This window comes from Elephas maximus, chromosome 1 (genome assembly GCF_024166365.1).
Source record: "Elephas maximus indicus isolate mEleMax1 chromosome 1, mEleMax1 primary haplotype, whole genome shotgun sequence".
Lineage (NCBI taxonomy): Eukaryota > Metazoa > Chordata > Mammalia > Proboscidea > Elephantidae > Elephas > Elephas maximus.
The window spans coordinates 100,515,802-100,542,542 of record NC_064819.1 but is presented as its reverse complement, the minus strand read 5'-3'; the positions used below and the strand labels follow the sequence as shown (position 1 = coordinate 100,542,542).

General features: G+C 51.4%; 1 protein-coding gene across 5 annotated transcripts in view; it reads left to right on the top strand.

The window, feature by feature from the left end:
- Positions 1-5,839: 5,839 nt before the first annotated feature.
- Positions 5,840-26,741, top strand: part of CPNE5 (copine 5) — a 108,909-nt gene continuing 88,007 nt past the window's right edge. For all 5 annotated transcript variants that reach the window (XR_007518247.1, XR_007518248.1, XM_049890996.1 and 2 more), the window contains exons 1-3: positions 5,840-6,550; positions 20,785-20,825; positions 21,499-21,545. Coding sequence is in view for 3 of the 5 variants with exons in the window: in XM_049890996.1 (XP_049746953.1) it covers positions 6,456-6,550; positions 20,785-20,825; positions 21,499-21,545 (183 nt within the window). In the remaining 2 variants the exon portion in view is untranslated. The remainder of the gene's footprint in view (positions 6,551-20,784; positions 20,826-21,498; positions 21,546-26,741) is intronic.

Below are 26,741 nucleotides of genomic sequence, written 5' to 3'. Positions count from 1 at the left end.
CCCTCCACACCATTCTCAGGCAGGCCCTCACTGGTCTGGCAGACCAGGCCCCATTGTTATCGTTGGAGTTTCTTGCAGAGGGAATAGCCAGGTAACCTTGAATAAAAGAAGGGGTCTAACCTAGATGATCTCCAACCAAGACCCCTTCTAGCATTTCTGCTAATGGATGGAATCAGACACTACATCTCCCCTGCCTCCTTACTGCCATGGTGGTTTCAGGTTCCTGTCATACTCTCTGTCTATCCATCTCTCCCTGGGGCTGCCACGTGTAGTGGCGGAGGGTGTTCACTGCACAAGGACATCCAGCCAAGGGAGTGAGTAGGGGCTCAAATCCAGCCCATACTCTGCTCAACAGGCTGTGTGCCCTGCCTGGCTCAGGGTTGCCTTAACCCAGAGTAAAGAACACTTTTTCTAGTTTGTTCTAAGGTACGGTACAGGCAGCTCACTCGTCCCTGTCCCACATACACTCCCTCCTCCACGTCTCTTTTCTCCTACCCTCCCCAGCCTCCAATGGGGATCAGAGGGCAGCGTTTACAAAGTGCCTGGGGGGAGGGCAGCAGCTGCAACATCTGTGAGAAGCGCTGCCTCCCAAGGCCTGTGGTGCTTTTCCTCTCCTTATCAATGCTGCAAGTTGCCTCCCGAAATTGCTCTGCCATCATTAACACCAAGGATTAGGTCAAATGAGAGCGTGTTTGCAGTCTTGGATGGCAAAGGCAAAATGCTGATGCTGGTTATTCCATTTCTTATGGGCATGGCCTGTTCCGTGCTTGCAGTTTTTAATCAGGGGGACGAGTGACGGGAACATGGCAGGTGAGCCAGGGCTGCAGTTGGTTCTAATCCTGTTGCCAGGCTCAGACAGCACATTTGCAGCTCCTACAGTCCTAATGGCCAGCTTGCCTGGCTATCACAAGTGACCTTGGCTACTGGGCACTATCATATTCCTCAAAGAAGGAATGACCGACCCATCGAATGGCAAAGCCAGTGGTCTGCTTTGGAACCAATACAAAAGCAATGTATTGGAGCAGAGATTGTGAGCATTTCATCTTGGGTCCAATCAGCAAGTTTTGTGTTCTGGGGCTCACTGGTGGGCCGTGCAGCTGAGGGGCCAGTCTTTCAGACCACCCCTCCTCCAGCGCCCTCTCTGAAATGTGTCTGTGCCTATTGGAGGCCACAACCCATCACCTTGCATTGCGGCCTCTTGCCTCCCTGGCCTCATCTTCTACCTCTGCCACCCTCACCTTCTGCTCTAGGCACACCAGCTTTCCTGAATACGGGCCTCTAGCCGTTACTCATGCCTGTCTCTGGCCAGGAATGCCTTCTCAGGCTTGTCCTCCAGGTAAACATTTGTCTTCTGTAAGCAGCCATTGTTACTGTCAGTGTCCTGTCCCCGTCCCCTTACCTTTACCACTCCAGAACACTCCAGCCCCCATCCAGCTGCCAGTACTTGCATTTTTTTTGTGCGGCTTTCTCTGGATTCTGGAGCTTGCATTGCCACCCCATGGGGGTCAAGTCAGAAGTGCCCAGGAATTAATGTTCCCCAATACCAGCTCTCAGCCAGTGAGCTGATGACTAATGGAAGTTGGCATATACATACACACCCAGCTCCCTCATCTCTCTGGTGGGCTAAGCCTGAGGCACGTTCTACACTGTCTCCCAGAGTTCCCCACTGGGATGGAGCCCCAGTTGCCCACAGTGATAACTGGCTTGATAATGCACCCTTTATTGGCTGCCTTACCTTCCTTCCCTATCTCACCTCTGCATTCCCCACAGTGTTTCCTTAATCACCCAAATAAACTACTCACATTCAAATCATTGTCTCAGGGTCTGCTTCTGGGGGAACCAAACTAAGACGTCATCCTTCAAGGTCCTGCTCAAGCTTTCTGCAGTGGCCCCTGACCATCTCTCCCTTGTACTAGGGCTTCGAACTGTTTCATTCTGGTTCCACCCTTGAGAATTTACCTTTCCACCTCAGATATATTGAATCATAACCTACGTTATAATAATCACTTGGGGATCTTGTTAAAATGCAGATTCTGATTCTGGGGTGGAAAGGCAAATTCTCAGGCAGGGAAAGAATTGGTTGGAAGCCCTGGTACTCACCCTGGGGGAGAACTCTTGGTCATTCTTCTCTGTTCCCAGGGCCCTCAACAGCACTCCTCATGTTGCAGTGTGGTTTGTCTGTATGTCATGGAGCCCCACTAGCCGGGGAACTCTTTGAGGACAGATGCTATGTCTTTTTTTTCCTCTTTATTCTCTGAGCCTAGGATAGCACCTGACACAGAGCAGGTGCCCAGTAAATTTTTATTTTTTTGCCAAGGAGCCAGCAGTGGAAGTGCAACAACTGAGGGATTAGAGAGAAACAGAGAAGTTCCTGCATCAATGTATAAAGAGACCTGGGGCTATTACTCCAGCTACTGTTACATTACAAGGTTGCATGGTGGAACTTCAGCCTCATGACTCACCTGCTCAACAACCTGCAATGGCTCCCTATTGGTGTCCTCTCAAACAGGACCTCATTTGGTGATGGTTTTAAAATCCTCCATTGTCTGACCCCATCCTAAGAGGCAGTCAAGCCTCTTGTTCAGAGACAGGCTTTGGTGTCAACTGCCTGGTTCCAAATCCTCACTGTGCCAGTTCCAACTGGGTGATCATGGGCAAGTTACTTAGCCTCTCTAGGCACCAGCTTCCTTATCTGTTAAATGTGGATAACGCCGCTTCCCTCCCGTAAATATTTTGAGGATTACAAATCACTCATAGTCTTTGTGAATATACTAAAAGCCACTGAATTACACAATTCAAAATAGCGAATTTTTTGGTATCCAACTAATATCTCAATTTTTAAAAAAATCACACGTGATGTCTGGCCCAGGGTAAACAGTTTGCAAATATAATGGCCCTGGTGGTACAATGGTTAAGTGCTTGGCTGCTAACTGAAATGTTAGCGGCTCTTCTTGTAAGAGACATGGTGATCTGCTGACTTAAAGATTAACCAATAAATTATGGTATATTCACACAATGGAATACTACACATAGATAAAGAACAATGATGAATCCATGAAACATTTCATAACATGGAGGAATCTGGAAGGCATTATGCTGAGAGAAATTAGTCGGTTGTACGAAACCACTATTATAAGAACTCAAGAAATAGTTTAAACAGAGAAGAAAACAGTCTTTGATGGTTATGAGAGTGGGGAGGAAGGGAGGGAGAGGGGTATTCACTATTCAGTTAGTAGACAAGAATTATTTTAGGTGAAGGGAAAGACAACACACAATACAGGAAGGGTCAGCACAACTGGACTAAACCAAAAGCAAAGAAGTTTCCTGAATAAACTGAACACTTCAAGGCCAGTGTAGCAGGGGCAGGGTTTGGGGACCATGGTTTCAGGGGACATCTAAGTCAATTGGCATAACAAAATCTATTAAGAAAACATTCTGCATCCCACTTTGGATAGTGGCGTCTGGGGTCTTAAACACTAGCAAGCAGCCATCTAAGATGCATCAATTGGTCTCAACCCACCTGAAGCAAAGGAGAATGAAGAACATCAAAGACACAAGGTAATTATGAGCCCAAGAGACAGAAAGGGCCACATAAACCAGAGACTACATCAGCCTGAGACCAGAAGAACTAGATGGTGCCCCGCTACAACCGATGCCTGCCCTGATAGGAACACAACAGAGAACCCCTGAGGGAGCAGGAGAGCAATGGGATGAAGACCTCAAATTCTCGTAAAAAGACCAAACTTAATGGTCTGACTGAGACTAGAAGGATCCTGGAGGTCATGGTCCCCAGACCTTCTGTTAGCCCGAGACAGGTACCGTTCCCAAAGCCAACTCTTCACACAGGGATTGGACTGGACTGTAGGATAGAAAATGATACTGGTGAGAAGTGAGCTTCTTGGATCAAGTAGACATTTGAGACTATGTGGGCAGCTCCTGTCTGGAGGGGAGATGAGAAGGTGGAGGGGGTCAGAAGCTGGCTGAATGGACACAAAAATAGAGGGTGGAGAGAAGGAGTGTGCTGTCTCATTGGGGGAGAGCAACTAGGAGTATATAGCGAGGTGTATATAAATTTTTGTATAAGAGACTGACTTGATTGGTAAACTTTCACTTCAAGTACAAAAAAAATTAAAAAAAAAAAAAAAAGATTAACCAAAAAAGCCAAATCCTTTGGCAGTGAGTGGTTTCCGGCTCACAGATTACAGCCCAGAAAACCATATGGAGCAGTTCTGCTGTCATATGGGGTCATTATGAGTCAAAATGCACTCCGAGGTACCTAACAAACAGCAATCATTGTTGTCAACCAAGTTTCCCCATAGCCTTAGCACCAGGCCAGATACACAACAGGTGCTGGGTAAATACGAATGGATAACGTCCTCAACAAATAGTGCTGAGTACTGTCTACACAAGCATGTGGAGTGTGTGTGTGTGTGTAGAGATTCAAACCCCAGTTTTGCATCCCTCAGGAAAGAGGCCCGAATTATTCTCCGTGGACGGAAGGCCTCAGACGCAAACCGATGAGTGGGGCCTCCTGACCCAGCTGCACCGCCTGCTCTGGGCACCCCAGTCCTCTGCCCGGTGTTGGCTGTCCCAGGTGGCAGTACGAGTCCGGCTGATTCTGGGCCATAAGTAAACGGAAAACACTTGTCCCAGGTCGTGGAATGTGTTCTTATGTTTATCTTTAACTCTGACTATATCTGATGTTCTGGGAAATGACTTCAAACAGAATCTTAAAGCTTCGCGATAGCCCTGCTGTCAAAGCCAAGGCCTAGAGGGCGTGGCTTTCCCCGTACAGCCTCAGGCTCTTGGCCTCCCCCAGCTCCTCCCCCGGCCCGAAGGCTCGTCCTGCTCCGCTAGGCGGGCGGTGGGCGCTGAAGCCGAGGTTCGGTCTCAACAAACGTTAGACTGAGGCTGAGGACGGGCTGCGGCAGTCCAGGGAGATGCTTCAACTCTGAGATCCCAGGCCCGGGAGGGCGAGGCTGGAGCGGAGTGGGAGTGGGTCGTGACGGTCCTGGCTGGGAGGAGGACCGCCTAAAAGGTGCCTCAAGCCCCCCTCTCCCCAGGGCAGAACCCCAGAGCGCACACAGCAGGGGCCTATTCAGTGCTGGTTGTACAGAAACCCAGGAAGCTCGGGTCGCCCTCCCAGTCTTGTGGTGGAAAATTCTAGACCAGGGAACTGGCTCAGTCGTGTGGTCACGACGGGCAGGGAATGGGGAGGGCGCTGGCTTGTATCTTAGGTGGCTGACTCGGCGTGGCCGGGGCCCGGCGAGAGACAGCGGCGAGATGGGGTCGCGCCCATGCCCCGACCCTGTCTGGCCCTCACTAGGAAACCGAGGCAGCTCCTCCTGGCACTGGGGCTCCCCCCACAAGCTTCCTCAGGAGGAGATTTTTAGTCTGTTTCTAGATTGAGACCCACACCGTGCAGAGGCGCACACTCAGCACAAACCCCAACCCCTGGAGGGTCTCTTTGCGCACGTCCTTCCCCATCCCCGCTCGGCATAGACTCTTCTCAAACGGGCGCCCGCCGCTTGGTTCACACACCTCTTCCCTACCTCCTCCGGTTTGGAGATCCCTGACAGGAGGTGGGGAACCAGCGTAGACCTAGACGCACGGGGCCGGACTATCTCTAGTTGTCTCCCCCAAGGCTCCCGGCATCCGGAGCCGCGTCCCCACGCCCGCCACGCACACATACACACACGCGCGCACACAGACTCACGCTCACACAGACAGACACACACCCGTGCGCAGACCCCGCCCGCGGCCCCGCCCCGGCCCCTGCGGGCGCCCCCTCCGGCGCTCGCGGACCCGGCACGCAGCCCACCCTGGGGGGCGGGAGGCGGTGGCTTCGGAGAGATTTGATTTTCACACAGCCCGGGTACCCCGGAGCCGGAGCTCGAGCTGAGGAGGTGGCGCTTGCAGCCGCAACCCGAACCCCGCCACCGCCCGCGCTGAGACCCAGCTAGAGGCGGCGCAGCCCCGGCGCTCCCGGCTTTGCGCTGCCCGCGCCGTGCAACCTCCGCAGCCGGCCCCTCATCCTACCTCCAGCCCCACACCCGCCGCCGGGTCTCCCGCGCCCCCCTGTCCCCCCCGCCGCCGTGCGCCCCTCTCCCCGCGCCCCTCTCCACAGCTCCGCGCGCCTCTTCCGCTGCCCTCTCCCTGCGCCCCTCTCTGCCTCTCTCCGCTGAACCCTGTCCCCCTGGGCACCTCGCCACTCACTGCTGGGCCCCCAGCCTCCTCGGCTCGCCGCCCGCGCCCCCTCCTCTCTCCGCGGCCCCCGCTCCCTCCGCCCCCCTCCTCTCTCTCACTTCCCACGCCCCCTCTCCGCGCTCCTCTCTCCTCCCCTTGCTGCCCAGCCCTGGCTCCGGAGTTGGGGGAGAGCCCAGGGCTCTAGTAGCTCCGGAGGAGACGCGAGTCGCGCGGGGTTGAATTATTTGGGGTTGGGGGCCCAGTGGGGGATGGAGCACCCCGAGGACATGGCGTCGCTGAGCGAGTTCGACTCCTTGGCAGGCAGCATCCCGGCCACCAAGGTGGAGATCACCGTGTCCTGCAGGTGAGCCTCCCGCTGGCCGGGTTCCCTCCCCCCCCGCCCCACCCCTGGACCTGAAGCCCGGCAGCCCCAGTCGCCCCAACCCTCTGCCTCGGCGAGCTCCCTTCTCTCCGGGACGCCCACCTGCCGGTCCGCCAAGAGCCCCTGTCCAACCGAGATTGGCGACAGCGGACTGGGAGAAGCTAGGCTTGGGGTCTCATCCCGGAAAGTTTGCACTCCCGGCTGCTGCGGCGACGAGACAGACGCAGGAACAAGGGTCCAGGTGCCCGAGTGGAGAGATGGAGGTGGTGAAAGGCTATCCCAGGGTCTCCCCGCAAGCCCCGTCTCTGATCAACCCTTCCCAAATCGAGGAGTGATTTGCCTCTATTCTTTCCAGGCGTGCACAGCCTCTCCTTTCTGTACCCTCCTTTCCTCTCTCCCTTCCTTTGCCCCAGCACCCTCCTCTTGTCCCCACCTACCCGTCTTCCTAGACCCCAGAATTCAAAAACGTTCTTTCACCTTCAACGTCGACGAAACTGACTTCTTGAAAATGATCAGATTCACTCATTCATGCTGAGGTGTGGTTAATGGATGACAACCTAAAAGGGCACTATAAAAAAAAAAAAAAAAAAACACTTGGGTCCAAAATTTTAAGCCAAAGGGATAGAACACTGATTGTGGAATTTTAGAGTTCAGCAGGGGAAGGGAAGTAGTATTTTTGTGGGCTACCATCCCCAAATCCTCAGTTATGTCACACAGGCTTTGAGGGCAACTTCATCTAAGAGCTGTGTCTCCCCCAGGTTCTCCTAGCTGAAGGGAAGGCTACCTCAGGCAGTAAGGAGGCACTGGTGGAGAAGGAGGAAGGATATTATTTCACTGTGGGAGCCTGGCTGGGACTGTAAGGGGCATGGTGGCCCAGGTATAGCCCACCTTGAGGTTTCCCCAGAAAAGGCCATTCCCCCTGCCCCAAATGACCAACAGCATTTCCAAGCCTTGGCCATGCCCTGTGTTCCAAATCACCCACCCTGTTCTCTTTCAGGTTACTCTTTGGTCAGACCCTTCATCCACCCTTGTGGCCCCAGAATTATCTTTCAAATGTGGCGTTGGGGAGGTGTGAGCAGACCCAGAGGGGCTGGGCTGGGGCATGAGAGAGGGAGGGACTCAGGGGGGACTTTCTCCTGAAGACTTGGGGAGTGAGTGTGGATGGGAGGTATGAGGACAGACATAGCTGCCCCTGAGCCAGGATCTTTAGGGGGCTCCTAGGACAGCTCCCATATGCCTCCCTCATGGGCATCACACACAGAAGTGTCAGAATCATCTCCCAACGCCATTTGCATCTTGCCATTACTCTGCTGGGAGACTCCTGATGGCCCATTAGCTCCAATCTCACCTCCTCAGCCGTCAACAACTGCCACAGCCCGCCCTCCTTTCTCCTGTGCCTGAGGCTCCCTCCCAGGCTTCAATCATGCTTGTCTTCAGCGTTATCTCCGGATCTATCCCACCTCCAAGCCTCTGAACAGCCTATTTCCCATTGAGATTTCATTCCTCCTTCATCCCTGCCAGTTCATGTCCTCCACCCTGAAAAGCCTGCTTCATGCTTGCCGACCCCCAGGCATCCTTTTCACCCATGGAACACACAACCCAAATCATTGTCTTCCATGTCCTCTGGGCCCATGGGATAGCTCACAGAGAACTAAACCTCTTAAGATAGCTCAGGTGTGTAGGTTTCATCCCTCCTCCTCCAAGGCAACTGTGTAAACATTTGAGGGTTGGGATCCCCACCCTGACTCAGACCCAAGAACCCTCTACTCCAGTGGAGAGGAGAGGAGACAGAGAGTAGATGGCATTGTGGCTTTGGAGTCAGACATCTTGAAATGGAACCTCTGCTCCAGCACTTGGGGCACACTTTGAGCCTCAGTTTCCCCTATTTGTCATGTGCATCATGATGAACAACGAGTACTCATCAAGCAGCCCTGTTCCCTGAGGTAGCTCACGTACTTAGAACAGCGCCTGGTACATTCAAGCTGCTCAATGAATACTTGGAAAAATTAGCTTGCAGGATTAGGGGTTCTTGAAGCTGATATATCACACTGCTTTGTACTTGCTTGGCACACAGTAGGTGCCCAATAAGTAACTATGATTGCCCTAAGAAGCCCTGGTGGTGCAGTGGTTAAGTGCTTGGCTGCAAGCGGAAGGGTCAACGGTTAGAACACACCAGCTGCTCCATGGGAGAAAGAAGTGGCAGTCTGCTTCTGTAAAGATTTACAGCCTTGGAAAGCCTATGGGGCAGTTCTGTTCTGTCCTATAGAGTCGTTATAAGTTGGAATCGATTGGGAATTGACTTGACCGCAATTTTTTTTTTTTTTTTTAATATTACCCTAAGGGGTTCTGATGGCACGATGGTTAAGCTCGCAGCTGCTAACCAAACGGTTGGTGGTTTGAACCCACCCAGCAGGTCTTTGGTAGATAGACCTGGCAATCTACTTCTGTAAAGATACAGCCTAGGAAACCCTGTAAGAGAACTACGGGTTAGTTCTACTTTGTCGTAGGGTCGATATGAGTCAGAATCAAATAGACACATACAACAACATAACGTGATTACCCTGAGGCAGTAGCACTTGGTCTCTCCTGTTTGGTCTCTGAAGTGGAGGTAGCCAAAGACATCAAACTTCTTGCCTATGAGGTGTCTAGGGATGCACTTGAGTTCTTGGGGGATGTGTTTCTGGGATCAACCCTGGCATCCAGTCCCTCTCAGGGGATGTGATCCATCAGTCTGAGGAGGGCTTGACCTCTGCAGAGCCAGAGGGTGGGGAGACGAGCTTCTTTGGCGTGGAGGGCAGAGCCATTTGGAATAGAGGAGAGGCAATCAAACCATCTGGGTAGACTTGAAGTTGTAAATCCATCCCTTTGCCTCAACCAGGTCCAGCTATCCAAGTTCTAGAACAGAGAGAGACAGAGAAGGACAAGAGGAGGAGGAGGAAGAGGATGGGCTGGAGGGGGGGATGCTTAGAGCACCTTCTCCAGCATATTCTTCGTGTTGTGGTCACTGGTCAATGGAGTCAAGTCCCCCCACCCCGCCCCACCCTGTGGTCAACAATGACTGGACCCCAGGAGAGGAGGCTGGGGGTGCCCCTGCCCTGAGCATCTATGTGACACCTGCTGGTGGGCAGGGAACAGTAGGGCAGGCATAGGGGTTGGGATGAGAACTCCAGGGGCTTCAGGATAAGGCATCTGGGGTTGAGGAGGTCAACATTTTGGGGAGATCATGAGCTGCCGCCTCTCATTCCCAGGAATGATAGTTTCCGGTTCCCTTCCCCCTCTGTTTCTCAGGAAGGTCCCTGCCACCCCCTGCAGCCCCAGGAGCTCCCTGTCCTGTGCCTTGGGCAGAGGCCAACCATCTGTCATGCCTATCGTAGGGCACTCTTGACTGAGCAGAGCTGCCTGGTACGGGGGCAAGTCTGAGCACCGGCACAGGGCTGCTGCAGAAGCCCAGCCAAGTCTCAGCTGAAGGCAGATGACATGGTAGAATGGACATGTTTGGGCCCCTGCTTCGGGTAGAGTATCTCTTAGGCTAATTTATAGTCTACCCCCAAACAATTATTTTAACCTACCTTGGTAAACTCAAGGCTGAAGATTAAAAAGCCTTCAGTTGTTTGGCACAGTGGTTAAGAATGTGAGCTCTGGCTTTGTCTGTCTGGGTTCAGATCATCACAGTTCTGTCACTGTGACCTTAAGCTACTTCGCTTGTCAGTGCCTCAGTTTCCTCAACTCGAAAGGAAGCCTAATAATCCGTACAACAGAGTTATGAGAATTAAATGGGTTAACCCAGGAATAGTAATTTATGTTACCCTGGTGGCGTAGTGGTTAAGCTCTAAGGCTGCTAACCAAAGGGTTGGCAGTTCGAATCCGCCGCGCTCCTTGGAAACTCTATGGGGCAGTTCTACTCTGTCTTATAGGGTCTCTAGGAGTCGGAATCGACTCAACGGCACTGGGGTTTGTTTTTTTTTTAACAAAGGATCCCTGGTGGCGCAGTAGTTAAAGCGATCGACTGCTAACCGAAAGATCGGGGTTTGAAACCACCAGTGGCTCTGAGGGAGAAAGATGTGGCAATTTGCTTCTGTAGAGATTTACAGCCTGGGAAACCCTATGTGGTTGCTATGAGTCGAAATCAACTCCATGGCAGTGAGTTTGGGTTTGGGGGCTTATTTGACAGGAGTCACTAGGTGGCGCCAACTGTGAAAGCACTTGATTGCTGACTGAAAGGTTGGCAGTTTGAGTCTACCCAGAGATGCCTCAGAAGAAAGGCCTGTCAATCTACTTCCAAAAGAAAATCAGCCTTTGAAAACCCTATGGAGCACAGTTCTACTGTGACATATGTGGGGTCACCACTCAACGGCAACTGGTTTGGGTTATTTGACACCTGGAAGTACATAAAGATCTGTCCCTATAGCTGGGTCCCAGTTTGTAGGGCTCCTAGAGATCTGATCCATTTAGAAATTCTTAAGGGTTGTTTTGGGAGTGAGTAGCACAGATGGTTTGTGGAGCCAGATACCAGCAGGGACCTTTCCCCTCGAGCCAAAAGCCCCTCCTACCTCACATGTCATGTTCTAGATCTTTACTAACTTTGTTAGCTGGACTGCAGACCTAATCAAAATTTACCTGCCCAGTGTCCCATGTCCCAGGGGCCTCTCTATTTTTCAGGTCTCTCTGTACTACCTGGAGCATCCGTGTTAGAGTGATTTGCATTTTTTATGTAACAGGAAACCTTTGTACTTCTGGAGGGACCTGCTGCAGAAGCAATGCCCTGGTTTAAGAGCACGATTCCACATGGTGGGGCTCCAGAGACCTGTGGGGAGGAATCCAGAGACAGGCTGGTCGCTTGGCCCTGCTGGAATCTTTGTCTCAAGCAGCTACCCTCTCCCCGCCAGCTGGCATGGGGCTTGTGGGGCAGCTGTTGCCGCTGCCCTGGAGATGTTTTCTGCTGTCTGTTCAAGTTGGTATTTTGCTGCCCCAGGGCCCAAAAGGCAGCCCAGCTCAGGAACTGTGCCCTGGGCCTCTCAGAAAGAGTGTGAGGTGACTCTGAGTGCTTTCCTCTGACAGGCAGTAGGAGGGTGACATTGTGGAGGGAAGGGCCTGGGGACAATGTGGCAGCTGTCAAAGCTGGTGCTAGAAGAAAGAAGTCCATTCAGCCATTGGAGATGCCAAGGCACTCACAGTTTAGTGGAGCCTGGGGAATAATAACAGTAGCATTTATTGAGTGCTTACTGCATACTAGGCACTTTACATCCGTATTAGGCTGAACTGAATGAAATTTTCTAGATGCAACTGTTTTTGACCAACTGAAGTAGCAATTTTATACGGTTCAACCTAAGATTATTGTATTAGTGTTCAATTGCTGCATAACAAATTATCACAAATCTAGTGGCTTAAAACAATATCCATTTTTTATGATACAGTTGCTGTATGTGAGTAGTCCAGGCATACACTTAAGGGGAGAGAATTATACAGGGCTTGTGTCCCAGGAGGCAGGAACCTTGGGGATCACCTTAGAATTCTGCCTACCGCAATTACCTTTTTCACTTCTCAACAATCCTGTGAGGTAGATAGTGGTGTTTTCCCTTTTTGCTGATTAGGAAATCAAGACTAAGAGAGGTTAAGGGACCTGCCCGAGGCTACACAGCTAATATGTTTTGGAGAGGGGTTTCCAAGTCTAGTTTTTTTTTCCTGACTTTAGAGGCTTGAGGATTTCTTGAGGTCTGGAGCTGGAGTCTCCAAGGGTATAAACCATGGCAGGCGTGACTAAGAGGGAGGTGCTCTGTCCCCAGGGAGGAGAGAGGCCATCCTTGCTCAAGGATGCTTGTGGCTCTGAGAAGTGAGCCTGAGACTGGGGAAATCCCAAGGCAGCAGAGACCAGAGTGAAAATCACAGGATGGCAGCCAGCCTTCCATGGCATCCAGACCACGTGGCGGGAACTCCCTATCCCTCCTCTGCCTCCAGCCCACAGTCCTCCCTGTCCAGACCCATGGTCATCGCTGGGGATGACTTAGCACTGGAAGAAGAGGATAGGGAGGAGGTGGGGAAATAATGCTGCTTGGAAAGCTCTGGGGCACAGAAGCAGGGTTCAGTTAGGAATGCTTTGGCTACAGTTAGCAGATAATCTGACTGCTAGTGGTTTAAACCCAAAAGATTAGTTTTTCTCAGATGACAATTAGTCAGGAAGTGGTAATCTCAGGGCTGGTTTGTCAGCTCACTTGGCCATGAAGGAACCAGCCATCTTTCCACAATGCCATCTTCCAAACAATGGGCCTCATTGTCACAAGATGGCTGCCTCTGCTCCAGTCATCACAGCCACATTTAAATACAGGAAGCAAAGGCCTTTTCTTTGAAAGGCTCTTTTTATCTGGAAAGCACCATCCCTCTCAAAATCTTTCTGCAGGCTTTGCCTTCTGTCTCAATGGCCAGAGCTGGGCCCTATGTTCACTCTTAGGCCAGGGATAAGTGGTGTCCATCAGATGCCTGAACCAAATTGGGTTCTGTTAGCAGCAAGAAAATGAGGAATGCTTATTGGGGTGGGGGGGTGACATCTGCCACAGCAGCTTTCCAAATGGCTCCAGAGGCTACCTGAATTTTCTGGGGCCGGAAGGGACCTCGGGTTTGACATCTCTGAGGACTGGTTCGTCAGCCTTTCCTGTAGCCTATGGACAGCCAGTGTTAGGTGACTGGGGACTGTTTCTCCAAGTGCAATTGGGCTGGACCCCTGACGACCTCTTTTCCTACCAGTTCCCCAGGCAAAAAAGAAGACGCCCAACTTGGTGTGATTTTACAGCACTGCAGGGCACTTTATCCTCTAATATTCCTCTGGTGGCTTAGCACAGTACCTGAAGATCCCACTAAGAGAGCTTCATGCCTTTTGGTATTGAAGAATCCTGGGCAGGAGATGGACAGTGCAGTTCCAGACTTACCTTTTCTGAGACCTGGGCTATGTCCTTTCACTTCTCCAAGCCTCAGTCTCCCCATCTGTAAAATGGAGGATACCAGTCCTGTCCACATAGTGTAGGATTGTTACGAAGACCAAAGAGATGATGCCTCTGAAGTTCTGTGTAAATTGGAACGTGTTAAATAAGCTTGGTAATGAATGATGATGATGATAGTTACCAATTACTGGACACTACAGACACATTCATACGTTTAGTAATTGATATTGATCTTCATTTGCTACTAAGAGTCTTCTCTATAGCAGGCACAGTTCTAAGTGCTGTGGAGATAGTGGTGGACAGGAGAAGCTTTCCCCTTATAGCACTCACATGTGGGGGGTAAGGCAGAATATAATCAAATATACAAAATGTTTATTAAATAACACCAGACAGGGTTAAGTGCTCTGTAAATAAGTTCATGGTTGTTGAGAATGCTTTAGACAGGATGGGCAGGGGATGTTTGAGCTTAGATCTGAAGGCTGAGAAAGCTGACTCTGGGAGAACCTGGAGGGAAGGTGATTCAGATAGGGAGAACGGTGAGTCCAAAGACCCTGTGGCAGGAAAGTCCTTAGTATGGTTGCAGGAACTATAGAGAGGCCAGTGTGGCTGTAACAGTGTGAACCATGTGGGGAATAGGATGAGGAGTGGAGGATGAGGACAGAGAGAAAAGAGGGGTACAGATCATGGCCTTGTGGGCCATGCTAAGGTGTTTGATTTATCATTCCAACAGCAGTTGGGAGAAGTGGTTTAAACAGGAGTAAGGTGGTGATCTGGTAGACCTTTCAATTTTTTTTTTCTCTGGCTTGCTGTGAAGAGAATGGACTAGGGAGTCGGGGAGGCAGGAATTGAAGCAGGTTGCTCCGGCAGGAGAGCACTGCAGCTCCAGGTGAGAGATGATGGTGTCATGGGGGAAGAATGGGCACATTCAGGAGGTGTTTTTGAAGTTGAAAGCTTCAGGACTTGTTGATGGATGGGACAGGAGGGGGAGTAAGGGACAGAGCCAATCAAGGATGCCTCCTACGTTTCTAAGTGACTGACTTCACAACAACCCGCAAGGCAGGTATGTGACCCATACACAGATGAGGAAACTGAGGTTAAGTAGCTTATCCAGGGTCACAGAATTACCATGTAGCCTGCGGGGATCCCGGCTCAGATGCATCTGAAGCCAAAGCCTATGCTCTCTTCCCTCTACCACACAGCCAGGGGAGGGAGAATTATTACAATAATTACTACTACTACTAATAATGCAAATAGCCCCAGAAAGGAGAGCTCTTTAAGCCACGTGAAAATTGCTTTTTAGACCTTGGCGAGGTTGCCTGGCAGGAAGACAGAGCACGCGGGTGAGGGACAGGATCTGAAAGGGGAGATGAGCCAGTGCCAGGGGCTGGGTGCCAAGGCCATTTCATCCCCAGCTCGGCTCCCTGCCTTTCCTCAGATTACTTCTTACTTCTGCTCATTTGGTGCGGGAGCAGGGCAGGAAGAGAATGGAAACCCTCCTGTTCTTCAGTCGTTCATTTGTCTGGGTACAGTTCTGAAGAGGCTGGGCAGGAAGTGGGGGATTGAGGATGTGAGGGCCCTGCTCGACCAGACAGGGCTTTGGGAGACCCAGGGTTTTGATAATGAAGGATCTCCCTATGGTACCTCCAAATGAGCTCGGTGTTCAGAATTCAGATCTTAGCACCCTCCCTGACAAGCTGGGTGACACTGGGCATACCACTTGAAAAGAGGGTGATATCTACCTCTTGACATGGATATGTGGGGTAAATAGGGTGTTGCAGGTTGAGTACCTGACAAAAGGCTTGGCTCAGATTAGATATTTGATTGACGTTATTCCCCTCTTACCCCCTTTGCCTTCATCTGGGGAATCAGCCAGATGTTTGGTGTTGAGATGCCACATAGAGGAGTGGGGTGTTGCTGGTGGACCCTACAGGCCCGGGGGTCTCTGTGGGATCCTTCAGGATGTCTGTTTCTACCTGACATTGGCCCACCTGTCCTGTGGCATGTGGGTGTTAGAGGTCCTGCTCTAGCTGGGCACTATGGAGTAGGGAGGGAAGAACGTGGGGCATCCCTAGATGCCACCCCCATTCTCCTCGGGCCCTTTTTGAGCATTTATTATTGCAACTTACTATGTACCAGACACTATTTTAACTATTTTGCATATACGAACTCTATTCATTCCTCGGAAAACTCCTGGGAGGGAAGGATTATTATTACCCCCACTTTACAGATGGCAGTACTGAGGCACACAGAGGTTAAGTGACTTGCCTGAGGTCATCCAGCTAGAAGAGGCAGAATTGGGTTTCAGACCCAGCAATGAAGTTCCCAGTCTGTGCTCTCAGTGCCCCACCTTTCACCAGTTTTCAGAGGGATGCTTAGGGCTGGCTGGTTGTTGGGAAGAAGATAAACCATATTTTCTTAAACTTTTTGGCCTCATAAACCTCTTTGGAAATCTGATAAAAGCTCTCCAAAAGGACAAATTTATATGTACCAATATGCCACATTTTGCTTATAGTTTCAGAGGGTCCACCAACCTCCATTAAGGACCCCTGGTCCAGAAAAAGCTGAGGGTGGATGCTCTTAATGTGGTTCCTTCTGCATTGCCAAGGGAGGCACAAGGAGAAAAAACTCAGCCAGGGCTATTGCTCAGGGCACCCGTGCAGCATTTATGGGCTCTGTTTAGATACAGCCAAGGAGATGTGATGGTCAGTTCACCCAGCGTCTCAGCTCCTCAAGGGCAAAAGTATCTACTTCACAGACTGAGGGCTCCCTGAGGGCAGGCTGTGTCTCCCCCTGAGACAGGAGCTCCCTGAGGGTAGGCCTGTGTCTCTGCTCAGAGTGGGGTTCCCCCTCAGACTGGGGCTTCCTGAGGACAGGGCTGTGTCTCTGCTCAGAGTGGGGCTCCCTGAGGGCAGGGCTGTGTCTCCTCCACAGACTGGGGCTCCCTGAGGGCAGGCTGTGTCTCCCCCTGAGACAGGAGCTCCCTGAGGGTAGGGCTGTGTCTCTGCTCAGACTGGGGCTCCCCCTCTGACTGGGGCTTCCTGAGGGCAGGGCTGTGTCTCTCCTCAGACTGGGGCTCCCTCAGGGCAGGGCTATGTCTTTCCTCAGACTGGGGCTCCCTCAGGGCAGGACTGTGTCTCTCCTCAGCTAGGCTCCCTGAAGGCAGGGTTGTGTCTCCTCTAAAACTGCAACTCTCATTTCGGTCTTTCCAGTGCTTTCTTCCTTTGCTGGGGTCTTAGAGACTTCTAAGCGCATGGCCCAGTGGATGGTCCTTTTCTCACTGCCACTGAGTTGGAAATGATCCCTTGGGAGAGAGTGGGAAGGAGAGGAGCCCTCAGCAATGCTTCCCTGGCCTTGATTTAAGGAACAAAAGAATCTAAACTCCAGGCTGCCGCATGGACAGCTGAAGGGTTTTGTGCTCTTTGGGGGAAAAAATACATTTTGCCTGTTGGAAAAAATTTCTCTTTGAGCTCACCAAAGACAGAAAGAGGAGAAAAAGTGCTTATGGTCTGGTCTTGTCTGTGCTGTCATAGCTCAGGCCCTGCTTCAGGGCAGAAGACCTGGTTTCTTCCTCCCTTGCCTTTTTACTGTCTATGTGACTGTGGACCATCTCTGGCCTCAATATCCTCAGTGGATCAGAGTGAGGATCACAGGGGATGTGCCTTACATTGTAAGAGCCTTCAAGGGCTGCACGGGAAAGCTGAGGCCCTAAGATACGGTGACTCAGTGGGTATTTGGACTCTATCCATCAGAAACACAATGAGGGGGTGGGGCCGCTTGTTTAGATACAGCTTCTAGGCCCTGCCCCAGACTATAAAACCAGACTCTGAGGCTGGGCCTGGAAACCCTGGTGGCATAGTGGTTAAGAGTTCAACTGCTAAGGTTGGCAGTTCAAATCCACTAAGCCCTCCTTGGAAACCTTATTGGGCAGTTCTGCTTTGTCCTATAGGGTCACCATGAGTCAGAATTGACTCGGTGGCAATGGGTTTTTGAGTTGGGACTCGGCCCAGGAACCTGCATTTTTACAACTGGGGGCAAGGGTGATTCCACAAAGTGTGAGGCCTGTTGCTCAAGGGTATGAAGCTACCATCCCAAGGCCAATAGAGGAGGCTCAGCAGGCCCTGAGGCTTCCTGTCAGGACAAGCAGTTGGGGTGAGGGGATAGATGGTGGCAAGTGTGGCCGAGGTGAGGACTCAGAGAGGGGTGTAGGGGTGCAGGGACCTGGGCAAAGGGGCAGAGCATCCTCAAGGCTAAAATGGGGGAAAGGAAGGCAGAGGCTGGGGAGGAGGCTGAGGGTGGGATGAGGGGGTGGGCTGCTCTCAGCCACCTGTGAAGGGAATTCAACAGGCCCTTCAGATCAGAACAGGGCCCAGGGAGTGGGTGTTAGGCTTCCTTGGTCCAGCTAGGATCGAGGAGGCTTGTGCCACCCACTTGTCTCAACCTCGTCACCAAGTGAACCCAAGTGACAGCCAGGAGAGTAACTGCTGTACTCGGTACCAGGCCTGACAATAATAACTAACCTGTCTCACAAGCCTGGCTATGTCCCAAGTGCTCCACATATTTAATCTCCATAGCAGTCCTGAGGGGGGAACTGTTTTTAACTCCGCTTTACATATAAGGAAACTGAGGCATGAGAAAGGCTTGTGACCTGTCCAAGTGTGCACAGACTATCGAGTGGAAGAGCTGGGATGTGAACCTAGCTTGTCTGACTGAAGAGGTCATGCGCTTAACCCTGACTGTCTACAGCTAAGTGTAAGGGGTGGTCCCTGAGTGTGACAGCTCACCATCCAGGTCAGAGACACTCTTCCTTCATCCACTGAGCTTGCCGTACCCTGCTGTGAGTCAGGCACCAGGCTGGCCTGTGGCAGAGACAGGGTCCCTGTCCTGGAGGAGAGCATAGCCAATGTGGGAGACAGATGCATCCACGGTCTTTGCAGCCCAGGATGTGTTCAGCATGGCAATGCGATGCTGCAAGTCAGAGTGTTGCCTGCTGCGGGCCAGAGAGAGCTCAGGAGAAGGGAAGAAGAAATGCTTGCTGTTAGTGTCCAAAGAAGGCAAAATCAAGGAGGAAGGATTTGAATGGGCCTAGAAGGATTTGAGTGACCACTAACCAAAGTTTGGTGGTTTAGACTCACCCAGAGGCACCTTGGAAGAAAGGCCTGGTGATCTACTTCTGAAAGGTTATAGCCGTGAAATCCCCTATGGAGCACAGTTCTCTTCTGCAACACATGGGGTCACCATGAGTCAGAATTGACGGCAATGGGAAGGATAATTTCAGCAAAGTGAAGGGGAGAGTGTGCCCCACCCTCTTGGGTGCAGGGACCACAGTGAGCCACGCCCCAGGGCTCAGTGAGAGTTCTAAGGACACAGGTCAGGGAGTCGTCTAGAAGCCAGGTGGCTGAATTCTATTTCTTATTTCAGCTGTGTGCCTTTAACCCAGTGGGGAGGGCAGACAGGGCCAGGAAAAGCCTCTCTTGCTTCTCTTTGGGAAACCCTGGTGGCGTAGTGGTTAAGAGCTGCAGCTGTTAACCAAAAGGTTGGCAGTTTGAATCCACCAGGCACTCCTTGGAAACTCTATGGGGCAGTTCTACTCTGTCCTATAGGGTCGCTATGAGTCGGAATCAACTCGACGGCAGTGAGTTTGGTTTTGGTTTGCTTCTCTGTGAAGATATGATTCCAACACACACACACACACACGCACAAAACAGACACTCCCATAGGCTGAAAGCCAGAGTCTCACTGTCTTTCTCACTAGCCTGCACATAGCCAAACTTGAGTTCCAGACCCAAATTTGGAGAAGACCCAGACCTTGGAGGAGTCAGTTGCCCTTTCTCGAAGTCTCACATTCCCAACTTAGAAAGGAGTTGAAAAAAGGTGACCTCTGAGGTCTCTTCCAACTTGAACATTCTGGGGTTTTATGTAATTATAGAATCTTATCACAGAATTCAAAGATAATCCCCAGTGCTTGCTTTAGTAGAGAAATCTACACGCACACACACACCCTCTTCATGACTTTCCAGCTCCTCACAGGGCTTCAGGTTCCCCCATTCCAGAGTCATCTAAGGAGTGAAGGGTTTTTGTCCTTTGTTTAAATTGAGACGCCCCTGCCCTCAAACTTAGCCTCTTCAGGTGGAGGTCAGCCCAGTGATGGGCCAGCCTACCTTGATGTGAATGAGCCTGTAAAAGGGACATCTTACTTGGTCGCTATGAGTCGGAATCGACTCGATGGCACTGGGTGGGTACTTGGAATGTAGCCTCTGCTGCCTACTTTTCAAAGCCATCTTGCATATCCTTTCTTCTGATGTGCATTCAGTGGGCTGTGAGGTTTATCAGATGGTTTCCAAAGGGAGCAGGTCTGGTGGAGGGGGCGGTGGGGCTAAGCTGAGGGGTTGTCACGAGCAGGAGGTGGGGTGTCAGGGAAGGGTGGCTACCTTTGGGGAGAAGTCCCTGAAGGGAGAGACCTGAACTCAGGCTGGGGTGTAAGTTCTTCAGGAACTGGTTTCCCCCAAGCTGTCTGGGGATCCCTCTCTCGAGACCATCGCTGGGGATCTGCTCAGGGACTGGAGCCTGGGTGATTCATGAACATGGTCCTCAGGCATGAGAGGATGCCACGTGTTGGCACGAGGTTGCTGTTGCATCTGTCCATCTGTCTGTTTGTCTGTCAGTCTCTGGCTCCTACCTCAGGGTGAGAGGTGTGGGTGGCGGGGTTAACTGTTGTCCAGACAGGCTGTCACTGCTGATGGCTTCGGTGACTCAGGGAAATGTCTCCCTAACCACTGCTCCACAAGGGCACCTTGGGTCCCCTGGGAGGGGTCATTCATTAATCTGTTGGCACAGGTGAGCTGATCAAATAAACTAGCTGTAAGCAGAACTTAGAGAGAATGGGACACTGAGTGGATACATTTTGATGGCTTAATTTTTTTTTTTTAAAGACAGAGAAGTGGTACGAGGAGAATCTGAAGGAAGGACTAAAACATTGGGCAGATTGGGGTTTCGAGTGAGAATGAGGGGTCATGGGACCCAGGGCACCAGGGTACAGGGAGGGCGTGTGTTGATGGTGTGGAGGTGGGAGGTAGAAAGCACAGCTCAGGTTAGGAAGGTGGAGTTGAAGAACCTCCAGGGCCCGCCTAGTGCTGGCTTTTAAAGAGAGTTTAATAAACGTTTGCCAAAGAGCCTCCTTTTTTCCCCGCTTTGCCTGAGGCCAGGCCAGAGGCAGCCCCAGGTCTCAGCAACAGCCTAAATCCCCCAGGTTGCCCTGCTAATTCCTCCTCTCTCCTCCTCTTTCAGGAACCTCTTGGACAAAGACATGTTTTCCAAGTCTGACCCACGTAAGTCCTGCTCTGACAATAACAGGAAAAATAACAATAGCCCTATTATGACTAACAGCCTTTACTGAGCCCTAACTATGTGCAAGGCAGTGTTCCAAGTGCCTAAAGGCTGTTTGATGTTTCACCAATGCCACCTGGAGAAAGAGGACTGGGGGGTTTGCCCCATCATACTTGCTATACTTGTGAAGCCCTGACACAGTAGTGTCAGTTTTCCCATCAGTAAAATGGGGCTGATGATAATGATAAGCCATCCTCTCACCTCATGAGGCCATGTTGGGTTCTAAAGGTACAACGCAGGTTTCAGATGCTCTCCCCCGCCACACCTCTGCCACCACATCCTCCATTATGCCCACCTGTCTATCTCCCTCACACTTCAGAAACCTCTGTTCTTGCCTACATGTCATGACTTCTGACCTCCCCCTCCTAGACATACCTATGATCTAGATACCCTTCTCTAAGCTGACCCCTGTGAATTAATTGGTGTGTCTAGAGCCGTCATAGCCCAGGCTTGGAGGCCACCCACCAAGACCCCTGACACCTCAGGAGATACCCACCTCCCCACTGATCCCACAGTGCCATCCAGGCCCCAGTCTCCTGAGGGGCCCTCCCCGACTGGGACCCCCACCGTCCTCTTGGTCTGTGGCTTTAACCGTTTGTTCTCCTCTCCCCACAGTGTGCGTCATGTATACTCAAGGAATGGAGAACAAGCAGTGGCGGGAGGTATGTACAGCCCCTTTCCTAACCCTAGAAATATCAGCCTGGACCTGATCGTCTCTAAGTCTGAAGTGAACCTTCCTGCAGCATCTAAACCTTACTGCCTCTCCATGAAGGCTAGAAAGGCTGCCAAGGGAGGAGGAGACTGAAGATGGAGGGGATGGCTTCTGCCCTCAGGGAGCCCCAGTCTGAGAGGAGACACAGCCCCGCCCTCAGGGAGCCCCAGTCTGAGGGGAGCCCTCAGGGAGCTCCAGTCTGAGAGGGAGACAAAGCCCTGTCCTCAGGGAGCCACGGTCTGAGGGGGGAGACACAGCATCTAGCACTGTGTCTCACAGCAAGAATTCCATGAATGTTTTCTGGTTCATGGAACAAGCCATCCTCACATTCCCAAGGCTTCTGACTATTGTGATCACAGATTCAGTTAGGTAATCCCTCTTCTCAGAAACCTTCAGTGATCCCCCACTGCTTTGAATCAAGTCTCAGTCCTTAGCCTGGTCTCCAAGCTCCACCACGACCCAGGACTACCCTACTTTTCCAGCCCATCTCTATTCCATCCTCCACCTCCATTCCATTTGCCTTAACTACCCCTCCCCCTTGCCTGTGGGCCCCTTGTGCTTTTCTGCCTCTGGGCTTTGCTGCTGTCATCCCCTCCTTCTGGAATGCCTTCCTTAGACCTCCTCCCTAACCCTCCTCACCCTCCAAGACCTATTTCATATACCACCCCTTCCAGGAGCTTTCCTGGTCGGGCACATCCAACCTTGACGTCCTGGGGTCCTTGGTTTGTAGATGGTATCCCATGATGCCTTGTACTGGCCCAGGCCATACTCGCCTGAGGCTCCTGGATGTAGAATCCAAGAGGCGGCTCTCATCCCCCAGCCTGTAGTAATGCTTCTGGAGTGCAGAGACCTAGGCTTGTTTATTTTTTGCTCTTATTCATGCTCCACAACCAGTCAGGCCTTGGCCTGATTAATGAGTAAGCAATTGAGGGAGCACTACCCCTGCACTCTCTAGCTGCACAGGAGGAGCTGTCCTGGGGCAGCCTCTGGGTGGGGTGCAAAGTAGGGGGAGCCTAGCCTGGTGAGGCCCTGTCTGAGAGAGGGAAGGGGCCCCACACTAATCTGTAGAGAGCTGGGGCCATGTAATGGCTCAAAAGCCCACCTGATGGAATATATGAGAAGAGAGTAGGCTTGAAGGGCCCACTCTCAGGATCACAGAGAGCTTTAGTAGGTTGTGGGGGTCTCCCGAGTACCTTTACACTATTCCCCACCAGCAGCCAGAGGGATCCTGTTAAAACCCAAGTCAAATTCTGCCCCTTCTCTGCTCAGACCCCCTCCAATGGCTCCCATCTCACAAAACCACAGCTCTTGCAGTGACGAACCAGGCCCCACATACCTGCCTTCCTTTACCTGCCTGATTTCATCTCCTACCACTCATACCTTCACTCACTGCACTTCAGCTACACTGGCCTCTAACCACCTCAAGGCCTTTGCACTTGCTGTTCCTTCCTCCTGTGATGCTTCTCCCTCAGATGTCCACATGGCCTGCTCCACGCTTCCCTCAGATCTTGACTTCCCTAGCCAACTGACCTAACACTTCAACCTCTCCAACACTTCTTATTCTCATTCCTCGCTTAATTTTCTTTTTGATCCTTATCACTATTTACCGTACTCTGGTTTACTTAGTTTTTTTGTTATCTGCCAGCTTCACAAGGGTGGGGATTTTCTTCTGCCTCCAAGAAAACCAAACCAAACCCATTGCAGTCAAGTTTTTCCAACTCACAGCGACCCTTGTAGAACAGAGTAAGAACTGCCCCACAGGTTTCCAAGGAGTGGCTGGTGACTTCAAACTGCCAACCTTTTGGTTAGCAGCCGATCTCTTAACCACTGTGCCACCAGAGTTCCTCATCTGCCTCAGTCACTGCGATATTATGAGCACCCAGAACAGCAGTGCCTGGCATATAGTAGATGCTTAAATGGCTGTTAAAGGAATGAATGGATTAGGAAAGAGAGCCTGGCCTACAGAGGATGACAGGATGTAGAGGCATTGTGTCTTTCCCACGTCTTCTTCATTCTTCCCTTCCAGGTCTCCCACAGGAACTTGTTTTCAGGTGCAGAGAGGAAGGGGAGCTTTGAGTTAGGAGGTGGAGGGTACAGGTAGCCCCTGGCTCCTGTGAACAGTGAGGGCTGAGAGCTGAAGGGCTGAAGGGGAGAATGTTGTTTTCTTTGGTGGAGGTGGAGGAGGGGTTATCAGCTTATTGGCCCTCAAGTCCGAAGCTGGTTTCCTATGGCTATTTGGCCTTGGTAGCCCCACCCACTCTGGGGTCTCCACTAAGAGAGGAAAGCCTCAGTGGCTGATGGGGCGGAGGCAGCTGTGAGGAGCAGAAGGACACACCCCAATCCCCAGGGCCTTCGGAAAGGGGAAGGAAGGGAAATGGTTCACACAATGACCTATGCCAGGAGCCCACGTGGGTCCCCCCCAGATGGCATGACGAGAAAAGCCAGTAAAACTTCAGTATCTCAGACTTTATTGATGAACTTCCCTTTCTCTTGTGGCGGAATGGCCATAAAATCACCTGCCCTGCTTCCCTCTCAGGGCAAGCCGCCTAAGGGGGGTGAGTGTTGTCCACAGAACGGGTGGGAAATATTTCCACAGGGGCTGGGTTAAAGTTTACTTTTTCACCTTCTCCAAGACTAGAAGCCAATTAAAGTGTAAAGTAGATTGCTAAGGAAATGTTTAGCTTACTTAAGCGAACTAATGACTTTTGAAGCCTTTTGGCTGAGCTTCCTGCAAACCAGGAATGTGCTAATGTGTTAGTGATTCATTAAGGAAATTCTGGGAAGGGCCTCTTCAGAAGGACACTGCTTGGTGAGCCGGTAATTACATTCTATAATTGAGACTTGATTCCATTTGGTTCAGGGTCCCTGATCCTCCAAGTTGCATCTTGTTACCACAGACACCTGTGGTCTGGAAAGAGCTGTGGAGGGGCAAGATGCAGTGGAAGAAAGGCAGGAGGCCTTGGTGTTGAATATACCTGTGCTTCCTTTTTTTTCCTTCGTGGCTTCAGCCCTTTCTGGCTGTGTGACTTAGAGCAAGTTTCTTAACCTCTCTGAGCCCCCGTTTTCACATCAACTATCACCAGCTGTTGCCGCATTGATTCCAACTCATGGGTGCCAGAGTAGAACTGCTCCATAGGGTTTTCTTTTTCACAGAATTGATTTTATTTTTTCTTGTCGTTGTTATTGAGAATATACACAGCAGAATAGACACCAATTCAACGGTTCCTGTTACATGTACAATTCAGTGACATTGATTACATTCTTCAAGTTGTGCAGCATCCTCGCCCTTTTTTTCTGAGTTGTTCCTCCCCCGTTACCGTAAACTCACTGCCCCCGAAGTTTTCCATCTAATCTTTCAAGTTGCTGTTGTCGGTTCATAGGGTTTGCAATGGCTGATTTTTCAGAAGTACATCATCAGGCCTTTCTTCTGAGGTGCTTCTGGGAGAACTCCAGCCTCTAATCTTTCAGTTCACAGCTGAGCGCCTTAACCATGAGCACCACCCGGGACTCTATGGGGTAACACCTACCTCGTAGGCCTGTTGTGAGAGCAAAACAAGATGATGGATTAAAGTGCCTGGCATGCAGTCAGTGCTCAATAAATGTTATCGCACAACATCATCCAAAGCGTTCAGGCCCTTGCTGGTCACTCCTCCGTTCCAGTGAATATTTGTAACAACAAGCGTTTATGAGGTGCCGGGCAACGTACCAGGTGCTGGGGAAAAGAGGGAGATGGATCAAAAGAATAGAGCGTCACCAAAAGCAAGAGTTGGAACTCAGGAGTTTGCAGCCTGGAAGTGTGAATAATCCTAGCAGAGGAAATGGTGAGGAGAGAATTATGGATGAGAATAAAACGGTTGTTCTGAGGAGGGAAGGTTGCAGCCAGATGCCACATTCGGCTAAAGCCTTTTGACAGTTCTTTGGGCGTTTTTAATGCATTTTGACCTGAACACAAGCCAGCTGGATAATGTGGGCTTGGAAGGGACATTTGGATCATCTGGTCAACTTCCTTGTTCCGCAGAGAGGGGCAGGACTGGCCTTAGGTCATGGAACCAGGGTGCTAGACTCCAGCCCCTTTAGGAGTGTCCACTTGGAGGAGCTGAGTCAAACTGGGTTTCAGTGAAGCTGGGGAATGTGGCGTGAGGACACAGCAGCAAAAAACATAACGTAAGCAAAGGCATGGAGGCAGGAATGCTGGTCAGTCCCCGTCCTGGGTAAGTGGGGGAGTGTAATAGAGGGCTATTTAAAAGGAGTGGGTGGGTTTAGGAAAACCAGGAAGGATGGTGAATCATGGGCACTGACAATGGTGGGGAGCCAGTAGTACCCCAGGCCTGGGGAAGTAAGAGAGGGAGTGGTTCCTGGAACCCCAAGAGGGCTGCCCATCAGTGGAGGGATATAGTCAACCCCGGGCAGCCTCATTCTCTTCTCATCCTCTGACCTCCTGCTCATGGAGCCCCACTGGAAAACACAGGATCTAGGGGCTGGTGGTGCAGTCTACCTGGATCAGCCCCCGGGGCACAGAGCAGGGTGGGGAAGGGCAGGAGTGGGTCCAGAGGGGCGAATAGAGACCCTCAAGCATGGACAAATGAGTACGGTTGGTGCTTAGCATCTGAGGCTGGCAAGATCCAGGAGGCATCAACTCAAGGAGGCTTATGGATGGTACAGTGAAGATGGCTGAGGCCATAGGGTCAGAATGTCAGAGCAGGAGGGTCCTTAGATATCAAGGGGGCTGACCTCGTTTACCAGAGGAGATGATCCCCGGTGCCTAGCCTTCGGGGAACTCAGTCCCAAGTGCTCTCCTAGGGCCCAGGCTTCAAGCTGTTCCTGGAGAAGGGAGGATGCAATTCCGTGGATGGGCGCCACTTCCTTGCCCGATTGTCTGTGTGACCCACAGAAGAAAGTATCAGGAATGGAGCCTGTCTTAGTTTGGTAGTGCTGCTATAACAGATACCACAGTGGTTGGCTTTAAGGAACAGAAGTTTATTTTCTCACCGTTTGGGAGTCTAGAAGTCTGCATTCAGGACACTGGCTCTAAGGGAAGGCTCTCACTCTGTCTGTTTTGGGGGAAAATCCTTGTCTCAGCTTCTCTGGCATTCTCCTCGGAGTTTCTCCTTTCCTTGGAGATCTCCCTGTGGCATCTGTCTTTCCA